At 36.8% G+C, this 17335-nt stretch overlaps 1 protein-coding gene across 1 annotated transcript; it reads left to right on the top strand.

The window, feature by feature from the left end:
* Nucleotides 1-1200: 1200 nt before the first annotated feature.
* On the top strand, nt 1201-9066 carry LOC113419808 (alpha-1-antitrypsin-like). Its single transcript, XM_026679376.2, has 4 exons — nt 1201-1920; nt 4691-4961; nt 6406-6553; nt 8434-9066. The coding sequence occupies exons 1-4, from the start codon at nt 1257-1259 to the stop codon at nt 8635-8637; spliced, it is 1287 nt and encodes a 428-aa protein (XP_026535161.2). The 5' UTR covers nt 1201-1256; the 3' UTR covers nt 8638-9066.
* Nucleotides 9067-17335: the final 8269 nt, after the last annotated feature.

Here is a 17335-nt window from a genome sequence, read left to right as displayed (position 1 = left end):
AGTTTATTAATGCTTCTGGCAAGATCTCTGCTTCCTGCTGTGGATTAGAAACCCTGGGTAACATCTAATTAACCTCCCTTCCGGAATAATGATTTCTGTTTACAGGATGGAGGACAAATGTACTCCCTCTCCTTCCTGCAGCCGCATATATGGCCTTAAAATATATTTCAGAAGGTTGTATATATCCAGTATAGCAGTTAGGAATAGGTCATCAAGTCTCAAGAAAAGGAAAAAGAGGCCATCACATTCCATGAGTGAAAATGCATGTAAACAATGTTAATCAGAATGAGATATATCTTCTCGTGTGATTCAGAATGCAGACAAAATTCCATTGTATTACCTCAGAAAAGCACAGTTACATGACGCTCATGTCACCTACTCTACTTCTTACCCAAAAGAAAGTGAGAAATCTCCCCAAAATGTGAGTTTGGGAGAACCTGATACCAATGCAGCACTATTCAATCTTGAGCCAGAGCTATTCAATCTTCTCCTACACAGAAAGATAGGCTATCAGTGCAGACTTCCTGAATGAAGATTTAATGCTGGCTTCTGACAAACCAAAAGAGTTTTTCAGACTGAGTGCTTAAATTAATAGCAAGCTAATCACAGACTTTTTCCCCCTCTATTATAAGAGAAAAAGCAGAACTTCCTAGTAATTTTGTAGACTTTTTTTTAGTAGACATGCTATATTTGGGGGGGGGGGGAAGGGTTAGAGTACTGGAGAATAATTTGCTAGTAGCCTGAAGAAATGGAAATAGTCAGCATTAAAGTTGCCTGAAAGATGAGGATTAGAATCCTCATAAACAACAAAATAAATATAAAATGAGCCTTTAGGATTTCAGACTGTTATAAAAACCCAAATATCTGGTCAAAAATGTATATTATTGTTTTAGAGAAAATGATAAAATGTGTAATTATTTTACAAATATTTAGAACAATGTAGTTTTTTGTTTTGTTTTTGGAACCACTGCTATTAAAATGCTGAAAGCACCATTGTAGAATGTGTGTATGTGTGTGTGTGTGTGTGTGTGTGTGTGTGTGTGTGTGTGTGTGTACATGTATATATGTATATATATGTAAATTTGTGAAATTAACTTCTAAAATTCCTTCTTATACTACTTTCAGGTAAGCTAAATTAATTGTGCTATGTAAATATATAGCTATAGGGCATATTCTACCATTCTTACATAATTCCTATGTATTTCTGGATTGTTCCTCTAATATCTTCTATAGGGACTACTAGCAGAAGATGTACAATGAAGTCCATCATCAATTTCTTGTTACTGATTAGTCTTCAAGTATGTTGCCATCAATTCCCAGAATATCCTGATCACGACCACGTCCATAAAGATAAAAATCCACACAAACATCACGAACTTCCTTTGGCAGAAGAAGGGCAGAAGTACCTAAACTATCATAAGATAGTTTCCAGTAATTCTGAATTTGCATTCAGATTCTACAAAGAAATTGCTTCAGATGCAACTGGCAAAAATATTTTCTTCTCTCCCTTCAGCATCTCAACAGCTTTTGCACTATTGACATTAGGTGCCATATCAGAAACTAAGAATCAGATTCACAAAACACTTGCTTTTAACCTCTCAGACATTGAAGAGAGAAAGATACATGAAGGATTCCAACATCTTATCAATGGACTTAGCCATCCAAGCAGTAAAGCCCGGCTGAACATAGGCAATGCCCTGTTCATTGAAAAATCCTTGAAATTATTGGCTAAATTTTTGGAAGATGCCAAAATGTTTTATGAAGCTGAGGGATTCTCTACCAATTTCAGTGTTCCCAGACTGGTTAAAAAGCAGATCAATGACTATGTGGGAAACAAAACTCATGGGAAAATACCTCATGCCATTGAACATTTAGACCCAGATACTGTGATGGTCCTTGTGAATTACATCTTCTTCAAAGGTAGGTAGAAGAACAGTTGTTTATAAATGGATCCACCTTTCTTTTATATCTTTCCAGTCATCCTGTAAGAGAACACATGCTACAGGAATGGGGAAGCCTTCTTCTTCTTGATTATATACTACTAAAAGGCTGCCAGTCTTGTACTGAGCATTTTATAGAAATATAAGAATGAAATTCAAGTATCTGGGTGGAGAAAAGAATATTCTTTTCCTTTTCCTGAACATTTTCTGATCTATCTATCTCTGTCTGTCTGTCTATCATTCAGGAGTGTCAAACTGGCAGCCCACGGGCCGGATGTGTCATGCACAGGCCACACCAGTGGTGCGCTGCTGGTGGTTCGGACCAGCTCATCTGTACCGGTAGTTACGACCACTGGTTGGGCCTGCCCATCCACGCAAACACTATCCCGTCCTATATATCTCACGTTTTTGCTTGCCCACCCTGCCCTCGCACCCCAGCTGCTTTCTGCACCTTGCCTGATCTACTCACTATACCCTTTAAACTTCAAAACTTATATATCTTTGAATATTAGGTAGTAGAAGAGAAGAGAAGAGTTGGAAGGGACCTTGGAGGTCTTCAAGTCCAACCCCCTGCTTAGGCAGGAAACCCTAAACCATTTCAGACAAATGGTTATCCAATCTCTTCTTTAAAACTTCCAATGTTAGAACATTTGCAACTTCTGGAGGCAAGTGGTTCCACTGATTAATTGTTCTAAACTGTCAGGAAATTTGGTGGAGACAAAACAGGGTACAGGGGGGAGGTTCAAAAATTACCCACCTGGTGCTTAGAAAACAACCTGCACCTGAACATCAGCAATTCAAAGGGGATGGTGTTAGACTTCCAGAAGAAGAGAGAGGAACCTGCCCCACTTTACATCGATGAGGGCTGTGTGGAAAGAGTTTCCTTCTTTAAATTCCTGGGAGTCTGCCTCAGCAAAAATCTCACCTGGAAAATCAACATGATCTAGGTGGCCAGAAAGGCCAAACAGAGACTCAATTTCTTCAGGGTCTTGCAAAAGAACAAAGTGGAACAACAACTTATGACCTCCTTTTACCGGTCCACAATAGAAAGCATCCTCACTCACTGCATTACGGTGTGGTATGCTGGCTTGACAGTCACGGATAGAAAGACATTACAGAGGGTGGTGAACACAGTGCAAAACATTGTGGCCTGTCCCCTGATACTACTAGACGACATTGCTAGGGCTCGCTGCCTTAGAAGAGTGAGGAAAATCCTCAGGGATGACTGACACCCTGGTCAGCACTTGTTTATTTTCTTACCATCAGGAAGGAGATATAGAAGGAGATATAGAAGCATAGGCAGCTGCGCAAACAGGCTGAAGAATAGTTTTTAATCATGGGCTGTCAGACTCCTGAATGGAAAATAACTTTACAACAACATAGTACAAGTGACTTGCGGAGCCGGCCAGCATGCAATAAGTTCATACGACACAATAGGGTTGTTTGTTTGTTAATAGGATTCACTGGGTAGGGATTTTCTGTCTTCACTGTGAGTTGTATTGTGTTGCGGGGGGGGGGTGCATTAATGGAGAACATGGAAACAAAATTGCAAGTCGTAATAACATATCTCACCTAATGATTGTGGTTATTCAGTTAACAACCAAAGCAGAAGTAAAGCTGTAAATCTGTCATAGACATGTGATGATTTGCATAACAATCACAGCACTTGGCAATGCAGTTGCAAGTCCCAACTGCACTTATTAAATGAGGAATATCTGTACTGCTAGCAGCTGGAAAATTTCAAGTTTTAGAAGTTAGGAAGGGAATGGTAAAAATATTTTTTTACAGTTGTGTTAAAAGGAGCAATTTCTTCCACAGTAAGTGTTTGTTATGTATTGTTGCTGGCTGCTATTTTATTATCACTATAGTTTTGGATTATTACTATTATTATTTACTTTGTTTTTAATTATTAGCTGACTAAAATCAGAATTATTGTCCCAACCTAGCAGTTCGAAAGCATGCAAAAATACAAGTAGAAAAACAGGGACCATTTTGGTGGGAAGGTAACAGCGTTCTGTGGGCCTTCAGCATTTAGTCATGCCAGCCACATGACCATGGAGATGTCTTCAGACAGTGCTGGCTCTTCGGCTTTGTAACGGAGATGAGCACCACTCCTTAGAACTGGAAATGACTAGCACGTATGAGCGAGGGGAACATTTACCTTTACTTAGAATCATGCATTTAAGATATGTGGCCGTACAAGTTGAATAAAGAAATAAATAAGTAACAAGGACTTCTGCTTTATAATTTTAAGGGAGGTTTCCAAGGATTGCTGAGGGAAAAAAAACCTTAGATCTGCCATCTTAGTTCTGCATGTTTCCTCAGTAATAAATTGCACTTTCACTATCACATACACATCACTATGCTAATGTGGAGAATATTGATTAATTAATGTTCAACCCAGTATTAGAGAAAACCTTTTATGTTTTGATCAGTTCATTTCCTGGAAACATTTGGTTGCATGACATGATCAGAAATTTCCGCAATCAGAGATTCAACAAATCTCAGGAAATCCTGAATGCTTTGGAAAAATTCCTGCCTATCAGAGAAGATGATCAAAGCATTGATCTTACTAAAGCGCACAGTTTCAGCCCTTCTATTCTGGTTGAGTGAAAAAGAAGAAATATTAGTGAGTAATTAATTCCTACTTTGAGGGGAATGAATTACTCAGATTATCCCCTATCTAATCTATGTCCCTCTGTCCCCCCCATTCCACAATCACTACCCTGATTTTCTTTTCTTTTTTCAAGCTTCCTGGGAAAAACCTTTTGACACTCGTTTGACCAGAAAAAAAGACTTCTATGTAGATGCAAACACAACAGTGGAGATTGATTTTATGAGACACACGGACTACTATAACATTTTCCGTGATCAAGATCTTTCTTGCTGGGTGGTAGAAATTCCTTATAAAGGAGATATTACGGCATTGTTTATTCTACCGGATGAAGGGAAGTTAGAACACGTGGAGGCAGCTTTGGTGACAGAAACCCTGTATAAATGGACAACCTCCTTGACGCATAAGTAAGTCTTTTCTCAACATTGTTACAATCCCCTTTCTTCTAAATTTTTATGTCTTGAATTAACAATAGCACTTAGACCTATATACTGCTTTATAGTGCTTTTACAGCCTTCTTTAAGCGGTTTATAGAGTCAACATATTGCCCCCAACAATCTGGGTCCTCATTTTACCCACCTCGGAAGGATGGAAGGCTGAGTCAACCTTGAGCCTGGTGAGATTCGATATGCTGAACTGCAGCTAGCAGTCAGATGAAGTAGCCTGCAGTACTGCACTCTAACCACTGTACCACCTCGGCTCATTAATTTGTTATAAAATAAATCACTTTTATATTGTACAAACATTATATGCAATATTGGCCGCAAATCCTTCAAGAGTTATTTCTAACAAATTATCAAGTCTATATTAAGCAAAAAAATATTTCTGTGATTACTTCTAATTATCTAAAATCTAGATATGACACTACATACAGATAGTCCTCAACTTACAGAGGTTCATTTAGTGACCATTCAAAGTTACAATGGCACTGACAAAAGTGACTTATGATCATTTTTCACACTTACAACCACTGTGGCATCCCCATGGTCATGTGATCAAAATTCAGATGCCTGACAACTGACTCCTATTTATGATGGTTGCAGTCTCCGGGGATCATGTGATCACCTCTTGTGACCTTCTGACAAGCAAAGTCAATGGGGAAGACAGATTCACTTTTCATCTGGATTACTAATTTAACAACCACAGGGATTCACTTAACAATTGTGCTTACTTACCAACTGCACTTAACAATTGTGACAAGAAAGATTGTAAATTGGGGCAAAATCTACTTAACAAATGTCTCACTTAGCAACAGAAAGTTTGGGCTCACTTTTGATTGTAAGCCAAGGACTACGTACATGGGTAAGCACCAAATAATTTTAATTAAAAAATGTTTACACCTAAATGAGATATGACTATGGAATTTGTAAAGATGGTATTCCTGATTGTTGACCAACAATTGTGATGACAGTATTCATGTAGAGAGAGAAGGAGAGGGAGAGAGGGAGAGAGAGAATATAAGGACATAACAGCTATCTCTCTGCATGGCATCTCTGCCTGCAAACCTATCTGAATAAAGAAACTGGAACTGGTTCAGTGTGTCCATGTGATTCCCCTGACTGAGTGTTCTTACTTAATTAGTTTTTAATCTATAAAGAAAAAGTGACCTCTTTCCCGTAGAGCTTTCCCCAACAAATTGTTTCTTCTTAAGTATTTTTTTTCTTAAGTAAGATAAATAAAAATAAATAATAAATTCATATACATATATATATACAAACACACACACACACAAACACACACACACATATACACAAAGCTTTTAAACTTTGAATGCAATACAATTTAATGGAACTACGGTCACAAAACTGAAAATATAATATTTGGATTGTTTTCTTTGTTTTGGTTAACCAGAAATATAAATCTGCACTTTCCTAAGTTTACCATTTCTACATCTTACAACGTCAAAGACTTGTTACAAAGAATGGGAGTGACAGCTATCTTTAACAACACTAGTGACTTATCTGGAATCACGGGAGAACGCAATCTGAAGGTTTCAAAAGTACGTATTGGAGTGAGGTTGGTAGCTGGCGGTATTGCCCTTTTCTTCAAATCAAATACTTTAAAAAAAAAATTGAAAGCTTAGTTCTAGCCTCCATATAAACAAATATGAAGAACGCTTGAGACAGGCTTCCACTTCGTTGCTGCTGCTTCTTTTCTTTGATTGTCTGTCTGCCTATCTATCTATCTATCTATCTATCTATCTATCTATCTATCTATCTATCTATCTATCTGTTAGGTTTGGGAAATAATGGAGACCAGACATCTGACCAGTGACTTCAACTCTTTAATAATTGTAAATAGAATAGAACAGAGCAAGGCTATGGGCAACAGCAACCCTTTTATAGGGTTATCTGCTACCTTGTTAACCAATGACATGTGCAATAAGTTCAAACTTATAACCAATGAGAAGTGTCCAAATAGTGGCCAATCAGGGACTACTTATGGACCAATCCCTAGTTGTTGTATAAGGGCCAATCAGGTATGCAGGTTCCCAAACCCTGATTTGCATTTATGCTAGTAACTTTTATTGATTCACAACACTATCTATCTCTATCTATCTATCTATCTATCTATCTATCTATCTATCTATCTATCTATCTATCTACATCTATCTATCTATACACATAGAGAGAGAGAGAGAGTTGTGTTAAAATGGAAGGAGAATTGCATTCTGATTCATATACTAACAATAGCATAATTTGCAGAGCAAATTAAACATCCAAGTATTTCTATTTAAATTGAATAGTGTTTGATGCCTTAAGCACTACACCAAATTGCTCTCGTGTGCTAATGATACTCAACTCCATCTCTAATAGTGCATTTCTCAAGGCCCACTGGATCCAGTGCTTTTGCATCTTTGGTTCTAGAGATGGAGGCACACTATCTGAAACAGAATTTTCACAATCCAGAGGTCCTTCTAGACTCATGTCTCTTTCAAACAAAACAGGTGGCAGCCATAATTGGATGCGGGGGGAGTGTTGCCCATAACTTTTCGGGAACACCAGTTGAAGATTATCTGAAAGCTATAACTGGCCCATAATGTAGTGGCACGGGCAGTTAGAGGTATGTCTTGATACACCCATGTTACACTTCTGCTCCACAAGCTGCACTGGCTCCCAGACTTTGAATGGTTGTCACCTGTTAAGCCCATGGTTCCATGGGTTCAGGTTGTGGGACTGCTTTATCCCATTTTTCTATCAATTAAAAGATGCACAAATTTTAAAAAAATCAAAGTCTTTTCCCTAATTGACACAGATCCTCTTCAACTCATGAACATGAACACAAAAGCCCTATTTAACAGCTTCCAACATAATAAAGTCATCAAAATAACTATTAATGCATATCAGTGGTGGGATTCAAATTTTTTTTACTACCAGTTCTGTGGGCATGGCTTGCTGGGTGTGGCAGGGGAAGGATACTGTAAAATCTCCAGTCAGCAGTGGTATTTGCCGGTTCTCTGAACTACTCAAAATTTCCACTACCGGTTCTCCAGAACTGGTCAGAACCTGCTGAATTCCACCTCTGATATGTTTGTGTCATGTGCATATGTACAATTACACATATCCCACTCTTCCCCAAAACTCCCCATATAAATTGGATGTGGTGACTTTCCAAGATGCCAAAGCATTGGCCCTGCTAATTTCTTTCACCAGATATATTCTAACCTACCATATACATTTCCCCCCCAAAAATTTTTTTAGTTTTGGATATACAACATGAGATGCCTTAATACACATGCCTTAATACTGTGTCAAACAGAACAGTTACTTCAAGGATCTTTCATGGGGAAAAATCCTCAGACAAAGATTATTACAATATCCATCTATGACTAATGTAAGGTAAAGCTTTTATTGGTTAAAACTGTTTTTTTTCCTACAGGCCATTCATAAAACTATGCTGAATGTTCATGAGAGTGGTACAGAAGCAGCAGCTGTCACTGTCATACAATTTATGCTACGTTCTGCTATAATCAAACCTTCACTTTTTATCACATTTGACAGACCTTTCCTGATGATAAGTATAGCTAAGTCAACGGGCAGCATCATTTTTCTTGGGAGAATTATGAATTTGGCCGAAGAATAAATATTAAAATATGTCATTTTGTTCAGGTAACAATCAAAACACCTCCCTAAAAGCAATGGCTAGGTCCGGACTAACAGAAGACAATCTGCAATTTCATTATAATTGATTGAAGTCCATTTTTTGTGAGGAAAGTAAGAAAACATCTTCAAAATGGTTTTACAATAAACTTGTTGTTAGGTTCTGTCATCTTGTAGGTCACTCTTTTATACCACCATTTGAAAATCTGTAGCTAATTTCTAGAGTTGGGAAAGAGCAATTCTAATTGCCATATCTCAGTACAATATTCCTGGGTTAGGAAATGTTCTGGGGGAAAAGAAACACTGGACAATTCTTCAATGAGCCTTTAAGCATATACAGGTATATGGAATATGACAGAGGTGTACAGTATACATTGTATATAATATGGAAATAAATACATTTTTGGCTTAAGCATGATGAGTCTTTTATATTCAGAAATAAATAGCAGCGGAAAGTGCAACTAAAAATATTTCTGTGTTGCAACTGATCCCTAACCATACAGATTTCTGTTTTAAATATGATGTTATCAGGGCATTAAGGTAGGTAAGTGGTGTGGTGGCCTAGAGGTGAAGTTCTTGCCTCACAATCAAGAGGCTATGAGTTTGATCCTAGGTAGGGGCAGATATTTCTCTTTCTGGGCATGTATATTCTGTTGAATATAACTCCGCATTGGTGACAGAAAGGGCATCCGGTCAGTAAACACTCAGCTTTGTTCAGTTGCCTAGACTCCACCCCACAAGGGATTAGGGGGCCACTAAAAGGAGATGAGGAATGTGCATAAAATGTGTTTTCAATCCAGAACAAAATAGTCTCACAGAAAAGTTTTTGAGGTAACTGTTCCTTTGAAACAAATCTCAAAATAATTTGAATGATCTTTGTTCTTTGTACTCTTGTACCACTGTTTTTCACTATGGGATTGCAAGAGTGGAAAGGTGGATAATCCCTGCTAAATGCTGCTGACAATCCAATACGCAGACAATTTGGCCATAGGCATGATTATTTTTGTAAAAAAAATTAAATAAAATAAATCCCATATAAAACAATGAGAACATAGTTCCACTGTAATTAACTGCAAGATTTGTTTAAATTAACAGATACACCCCTCTGGAAAATTAGAATCCTTTTGTCAACCCTGAAGATGACATATGTGTAGTCATATTTTATTCTAGCTTTGTCTATTCTCTTTGTAGCTTCCTTTAGGCTTTTTGCAAAGGAATTGAATGGTATTTCAGGCTCGCCACTCTCTAGCTGTTGACAAGCGGGTATAGTATCTCTAGGGGGAACATTATGTCTAGGTGGCATTTTTTCCGTGGGAACAGAGGAGATGCCTGGAGAAAGGTGGAGTTTGGAGTCACAAGACTGATGGATTTTGATTGGAGATTGATTACAGATTGTGATTCTGGGGGGAAGTTTCAACTTTTGCTTTTTACTGGGTGTAATTCCGGAATCTGACCAGAATCGCAATTACACCAAGTTCTTGCCAATTTGATACATTCCTAATAAACAGACTTTAAAGAAAAGATGGATGTCTTGGATTTTACTTCAGGGGGCATATTATGTGGAAGCTTGACACCTTTCCATTTTCTTAAATAAATGCTATAGATTTCTGAATCAACTGATCACAGATCAAAGACCTTTTGATCTGTTTTAAACATTCTGTTTAAACACCTTTTAAACATTCTTTTCAATTATTTTGTCTCCTCTATGAGATTTTGTTAATGCAATGATATTGAAAATCCCTTCCTTCCTTCCTCCATCCATCTATACATCCAACTATCCACCCATCCATCACTAAGTAGACTTTTCTTAAACCATTTCCCCAACATCTGTGACTGAATTGCCCAGAAATATTTCACAAGAAGAGTCCTCCACTCCTCTACTCACAACAGAATACCTTATGCTACCAGTCTTGAAATTTTAGGCTTAGACAACCTAGACCTATGCCACCTTTGGCCCGACCTAAGCATAGTACATAAAATTATCTATTGCAATGTCCTACCCATACTTTAGCTTCAGCCACAACAGTACAAGAGCACACAATAGATATAAAATCAAGGTAAACCTCACCAAATTTGATTGTAGCAAATACGACTTCAGCAACACAGTTGTCAATGTCTGGAATACTCTACCTGACTCTGTAGTTTCTTCCCCCAAAAACCCAAAAACTTTAACCTTAGACTGTACTACTATCCTAAGAGGTCTGTAGGGGGCGTGCATAAGCGCACCAATATGCCTACCACCCCTGTCCTAATGTTCCTTTTTATTTGTATCCATTTCATGTGTTAAAAATCATTTTTATGCTTATTCCTTGCTTGACAAATAAATTAATAAAATAAATTTTTCATATCTTCTGATTCTGGAGGAAAATGCAGCTTATGACTTGGTCTTGTCAGTTCACCGAATAAAGTATTTTCTTACTCCATTTCCCCAAATATCTGTGACTGGACTGCCCATTGGCAGCATATCCTTACCCTTTATTATGGCTAAATTTTATGTGGAGATCGATGAAATTCTGTCTGTGTTTTAAAGAGAGAAATAACAGTAGTTATTTAATCGTAATTGTAAAATGAGGATTACCTGTAAGGAAGATGAGCTTGATGGAAATATGCCGGGTCTGTTACCTGGGTAAAGGGAGCGGAAACATTGTTTAAACTCTGGGAAACAAAATAATATTCAGAAGTGACTCAGAAGCATAAGATAAGGAACTTCTTTACCTTTTTCAGCCTCTCTTCTTGCATTGATGTCAAGAGGCTTCCCAAAAATAATTTCATATTAGAATTTGATTTCTGGCATTTGTTGCTGAGGAACATTGAATTCAGTGAATAATCCCCGGTTTTTTTTCCTGGCTACAGCTTCTCTTTCAGTTGGTGGCTTTCCCCAGCTAGAAGATCTCACTGCTGATGATTCTCTCCTTCATCCTTAGTTTATATAGTCTGGTATACACAAATTCTTTACCCAAGGTATCCCCTCAAAAATGACTTGTTTCTTACTGTTCAGCTTTACTTTGAGCTTGCCCAAAGAGTTTTTAAACAAACAAACAAACAAAAATCAAGGACTAAACCTGTAGCAGACAAGTCTTAAGAAATAGAAGTATGCCTGTAGTTCCAAAACACATGAACAGACACAACCATAATTTCAGCTGGGAAACTGTGAACATCCTAGAATAGGGGTGTCAAACTCAAGGCTCACGGGCCATATCCAGCCTGCAATGTGGTCAGATAGGGCCTATGGGGCCGGCCCACATCACTTCAGCCCTATCTACCCAATGCAAAGAGGAAACATTGGGCCAGCATGGCTTCCTCCTGGTCTACCCAGTGGGGAGTGGCATCAACTGGCCACGCCCACCCAGTCAGCCACACTCACCCAGTTGGCCATGCCTACCCAGCCCCCCAAGGTCAACCACAGCTCGGATGAGGCCCTCAATGAAATTGAGATTTTAGAACAGTCATAGAAGAAGCTAAATCCTAGAACAAGCCTGTCCTAGAACAAGCTAAATCCAAAATGCTAGGGAATTCCTGGAAGCCGGGCCCTCAGAAAAATCAACCATCAACAAACACATAAAAATAAGCCAAATTTAAGATCATTCAAAAAAGACTATTAAAGAAGCTAAAAGGAAACGAAAAGACAAGAATATCAGTAACAAAACCCAGATAAGCAGGGATTAACACCAGGCAAACAGTCAAAAAGAAAACAATACTTTAATCAAGGAACTACCAGAAAAAAAATCAAACCCCCATCAACAACATTGCCAGGACAAGTTTATAAACTGGGGGCGAACTCTGCACTCACTAGCACTGAAGACGTTACCTAATCGGACAATGAAACATCTGCAGGCAAACAACCAAGCTCAGTGAGCTCCATGGACCCTACAGTTCAACCTTAAGCTATAAATATTATCTTCTATTGATAAGGAGTCTAGAATGAAAAACAAGGATGGTTGAAAATACTGCATATATTTATTATAGAGAAGATGTTGGGAGCCAAAATATGTATCTTCATTTATCTGAATAGTTGTAATGTAGAAGCAGGGCAGAATTGTTCAGAGTTGCATCATAAGACATAACAAGAAATAATACCTTTAAGAAATAGATTTCTGTTGGACATAACGAATAATTCCTAAAGGTAATAATTATTCAATAATGGAACAGCTTGCCCTGGGAGATGATGGACTCTCCTTCACTGGATTTATTTCAACAGAACCTAGATGGATATCTGTTAGCGCTTAATACTGTAATTGTGAATTCTAGTATTGGGTAAGAGATTGGATCAGATGATTTCTCAAAGTCTCTCCTTCTTCTACCCTGCTGCCTTTCAGATGCTTTTGGACTATCACTAATAGAATTCCTGATGATATGGCCAAATGATTTAGGGTTGAGCCCTGCCATTTGTAAATCTTTCAGTACTCTCTATCTTACTTGGAATTCTGTAACTCAGTTGCTAATTATTACTAAACTAAGCAAATATCTATGACTGGCTGAACTGGTTCATTGTTATTTGTTCTGCCTTCAGTAAATAATCTAGCAGGTCTAAGTCCTTATGGTCATATGATTAATCAAATAATATTTTTAAATGCAGTTTCTTTATAACATATATAAAACGTGCCTCAAATGCTTCCATTATTTAGCTTCTCCAGGCTGTATTATGTAAACGTTTCCAATATTTAGAAGTTTCTAATTGATTTAATTTCCCAATTGTAGAATGTAGAGTGATCATCGTCCCAAATCAGTCAAACAAAATCATAGCAAATTTATCGACAACATAACCATAATTATTAATCATGATGCTAAATAATGTTTGCATGTTCAGGATCATCCTAATATGATTAAGAAACAGGCACAAAATACTAATGCTGCACTAAGGAACATCTTCTGCACTTCCAATACATTACTGGTGTTGCTACTGTAAAAAAAAAAAAAAACAACTATTAGCCTTAAAAGGCCTTGGTTTCATCCAGCAGGGACATTCTTATGATTTAAAATGATTAGATTGAGTCATGGAAAGGATCATTTTTACTCTGAATGATTAACGGACATAATGATATCTTTTTTAAAAAAAAAAAAACAAGTTTTATTAATTTTTAAAACACACAAATTATCATTATTCATTACATGTTTAAACCTTTTTCATTGTCAATTTAACAAGTCAGATAAATTATGATTCTGTTTTAAACCATTTCCATACAACATACCAAAACCTCTTATTCAATTTCTCTTTACTTCTCTTTACTCTTATTCAATATCATTATTATTATTTCATCTGTTTCTTTCTGACTTAGTTACCATTATTCTCATTCTATATTTCTACAAGTTTTAACTAATTCTCCCCCAAAAAGACATATACACACAACACACAAAACATAAAAAAATCTTTTTGGAAAGTAACTTGGACCCAGGTGTCTCTCTCTTCATGGACTTCAATTATATTCATGCTCATCTTACATATCATTACTTATTTTATTTACCATTCTAAGCCTTCTATATTAACTTCCCACATATTTCACACTTCTTACTTCTATCTTAATTAATCATCTTAGTTTGAATCATTATATTTATATCTTTTGTCCATTTTTATCATCCCTTTGTCTCATTCCTTATATAAAAAAAAAAGAAAATAAGTTTCTCCTGAAATCATTAATCAGAGTATGATGCCTTTCTATCTCCCCTAAGTTAATCAAATTAATCTTTAAAATAATATCTAATACCCAATCCGATTTTGCTTGGTACATTCTATCTAACTAATACATCCAACATAATTAAGTACATAATTAGACAATAAATCCAAATATTAAAAAGAGATACTATAATAAAAATTTTATAATAACATCAATACCATAGTCTTATTAAACTCTTTAATTAAAACAATATTCTAAACCTCCCTATTATTAAGTTTTAAAGCCAATCATTTTTAAACATTTTAACATTTTAATCTCTTATCAACTCTTAAACCATTACAATACTACCATCTCATCTTATGTACCTTGCAAAATCTTTTTTTTAAAAAAATTATACTTTATCCATTATCCATAAAAATTTCTTTTTTTCATTTAATTTCAAAACATTGTAGCTTTTCTCCACCTTTTCCCTTTCTTTCTTCTCCCAACAAACCTTTCTACCCCCTTCTTCTAGCCTCTGCCTTACCAGCTTCCTTCTCTGTCGTATTCCTTTTCCCTTTTGTTTACTATCATCATATTGGTTTTGCACCTTATTTTTCCCTTTCTTAAATGTTTTTTTAGATCTTAAGTCCTTAAGTCCTTTAGTTTTCTTCTTTTCTCTTCTTTTCTTTTCTTTCTCTCTTCCTTCTTTCTGGATCAAATTCTGAGATTCATTAAAAATGGCTCCTTCCTTTCTTTCTTGTTCCTCTGCTGTCTTCATCTGTTGTAATGTTTGTTGATAATTAGTAGCGCCATTTCTAAAAAGGAAAGCTTCTTCCACACCATCTTTACCATTTTTTTTTTGCTTGTTCATATTCTTTTCTTAGTTCCTCAACAGAAAGAGCCATTATAAATCTTTTCTTTTCTTTTCCCCTTCTTTCTTCTTACAACAACCAGAATATTCAAAAGAAAATAAAAAAAATAAAACAGTCCCAAAGTTATCAGTCAGTCCAAACCAAGGCAGAGTTCTCACTTTCTCCTTCTGGGGTAATATCAATCCAAGAGAAAGAAAGTCCAAATCTGTTTAAAATCTTATTACAATATATTCTAGTCTTCAAATCCTTAAGGCATCTGCTCCAACAAAGTCTTAGCATACAAATATTTTCTTTTTAATCCTCTCTCTTCCCACTCATCGCTTAAAACCAATTTTCACCTAAAAGAAATAGGTTTCTTAATATCCAGTTATTTATTCCGTAGGAAAAGAGGGAAAGCTATCCTTTCAGCACCTTCAAACAGCCGCTTTTTTCCTCTTCTGGCAGGTATTATTCAGAAAGTCATACTTTTCAGGAATTTTATTAAATATGTCTTAGAGTCCTAGGAGCCAAGAAAAACTTTCTCCTCTCAATCACTTTCTCCACTTCCTCCTGCGCATTCTTACCCGGCTGCCAGCTTCTTTGTGGCGGCCATTACAGACCGCCGCTGCACCGTCCTGGGAAAAGGGGTTCTGCCGGCCAGGGAGGGGGTCTGCAACACCCCCAAACCCTTCTCCGGATCCCCACTACCTTCAGCTGCCCCTGCAGGGCAGCCTAGCTCCGCACCCGTCTGGGTCGGAGCCCCAAAACGGCTAGCGCGGCAGGGATCGCGCAGCTTCGCAAATCCCTGCCCCTCGCGAAGCCGACAAACCGGAAGTCCGGACATAACGATATCTTAAATGAGTGAAAAAAACCTTGAATATTATAATTTAGAATTTAGAAAGCAATTGGCTGTCTTCCATTTTCAGAAGAAGCTGTTGTTCCCAGTTTTTGGGATGTCAGAGGAGCAGAAGATTGGAAGCTATTTTTATGATATTTTCTCAGTCTTGTGGAATGGCCTCCTGTGAAAAGTGTGTTTGACCCTAACTATAGTCACCTTCCAGAAGCTTCTTAAAATGAATTTTTTCTGATAGGTTGATCAGTTGAGCTCTGATTCCAAATGCATTCTGAAATGCAGATTTCCCCATTTTTGATTATTGTGTTTTTATACTTTCAATATTATTGTTATTGTTGTTTTTGATGGTGTGAGATTCTGAATGTTAATATACAATTGCAACACACACTCACATTTATGGGGGGGAGAGAGAGAGACAGAGAGAGAAATTTGCTTGGGTTTTTTTGTATTTATAAATTAATTCATAAGTACAGGATTTTCTTCTTTAACTAAAGCTTTTGTAAACTCTTTAACAGGAACCTAAATGTTCCTTTCTAAATCTTTGGACTTGGTGTTGGTGGCTATAAATCTAAAAAAAATACTGTGCAGTGGTTTCTATTCTCTGTTCTAATTGTGATCTAGCTGAAGTGTTCCAACCAGGGGAAAATTATAATGGAGCATTGAACGTATTGAATTATTATTTTTTCCATCCTACCAAATGCTTATTGTGTGAACTAAACTAAAAAAAAAAAGAATTGGATCTGTGTTCACTTGCCAAGCATCTGGCAAACCATACAGGTCATATTTCTGTGATGTGAAAGTACATGCAAAATGTGTTTATGAGGACCCAGGATTCTCTTCATTTGCAGGGATTGAGTGTGTTTACATCTATTAAAAAAACAATTACTACACATGCATTGTAGTACATAGCAGCAAATGTAACATGCATGAAAAGTTCATGTCTGAACATCCAACCCTGTGAAAGTTCAGCTTGTATTAACATACCCTGCAGATTATGTCCAATCCTGGACAGTAGGTTAGGAGAATGATAGAAAGTTTTCTCTTCCATTTAAAAACCATCAAGTCCAAACCAATTTGACAAATAGAAAATTATTAAAAAGGGAGAAGAAGGGATGTTTTGTTCCCTGTCAAAAGAGCAGAGTAATGGTTAGATGGGTAGATCGAATGCATACTGTTTTACTAAACATAGTAAACCTAATGAATTTCCATTCCATCATTGTTATCGTCGTCATCATGTGTCATGTGTGTAACACACATACATCCCCACAGACACCATTTTTGCCATTTATTGGGAATGTGGTTCATCTTTTTTAACTAAGCAAGTCACTATCTATCTATCTATCTATCTATCTATCTATCTATCTATCTATCTATCTATCTATC

This window comes from Notechis scutatus, chromosome 1, assembly GCF_049901735.1.
Source record: "Notechis scutatus isolate UNSWTSFEM ecotype Mainland chromosome 1, rNotScu1.2, whole genome shotgun sequence".
In the NCBI taxonomy this organism is placed as follows: Eukaryota; Metazoa; Chordata; class Lepidosauria; order Squamata; family Elapidae; genus Notechis; species Notechis scutatus.
Note: the sequence above shows the minus strand (reverse complement) of the source record. Positions and strands in the feature narration are given on the sequence as shown.

Bases quoted from the DNA above. Each gene is read 5' to 3' on its own strand.
- LOC113419808 (XM_026679376.2), top strand. From the start codon at position 1,257: ATGAAGTCCATCATCAATTTCTTGTTACTGATTAGTCTTCAAGTATGT. The intron at 4,962-6,405 runs GTAAGTCTTTTC...TTGGTTAACCAG, and splicing joins ACAACCTCCTTGACGCATAA to AAATATAAATCTGCACTTTC. The intron at 6,554-8,433 runs GTACGTATTGGA...TTTTTCCTACAG, and splicing joins GCAATCTGAAGGTTTCAAAA to GCCATTCATAAAACTATGCT.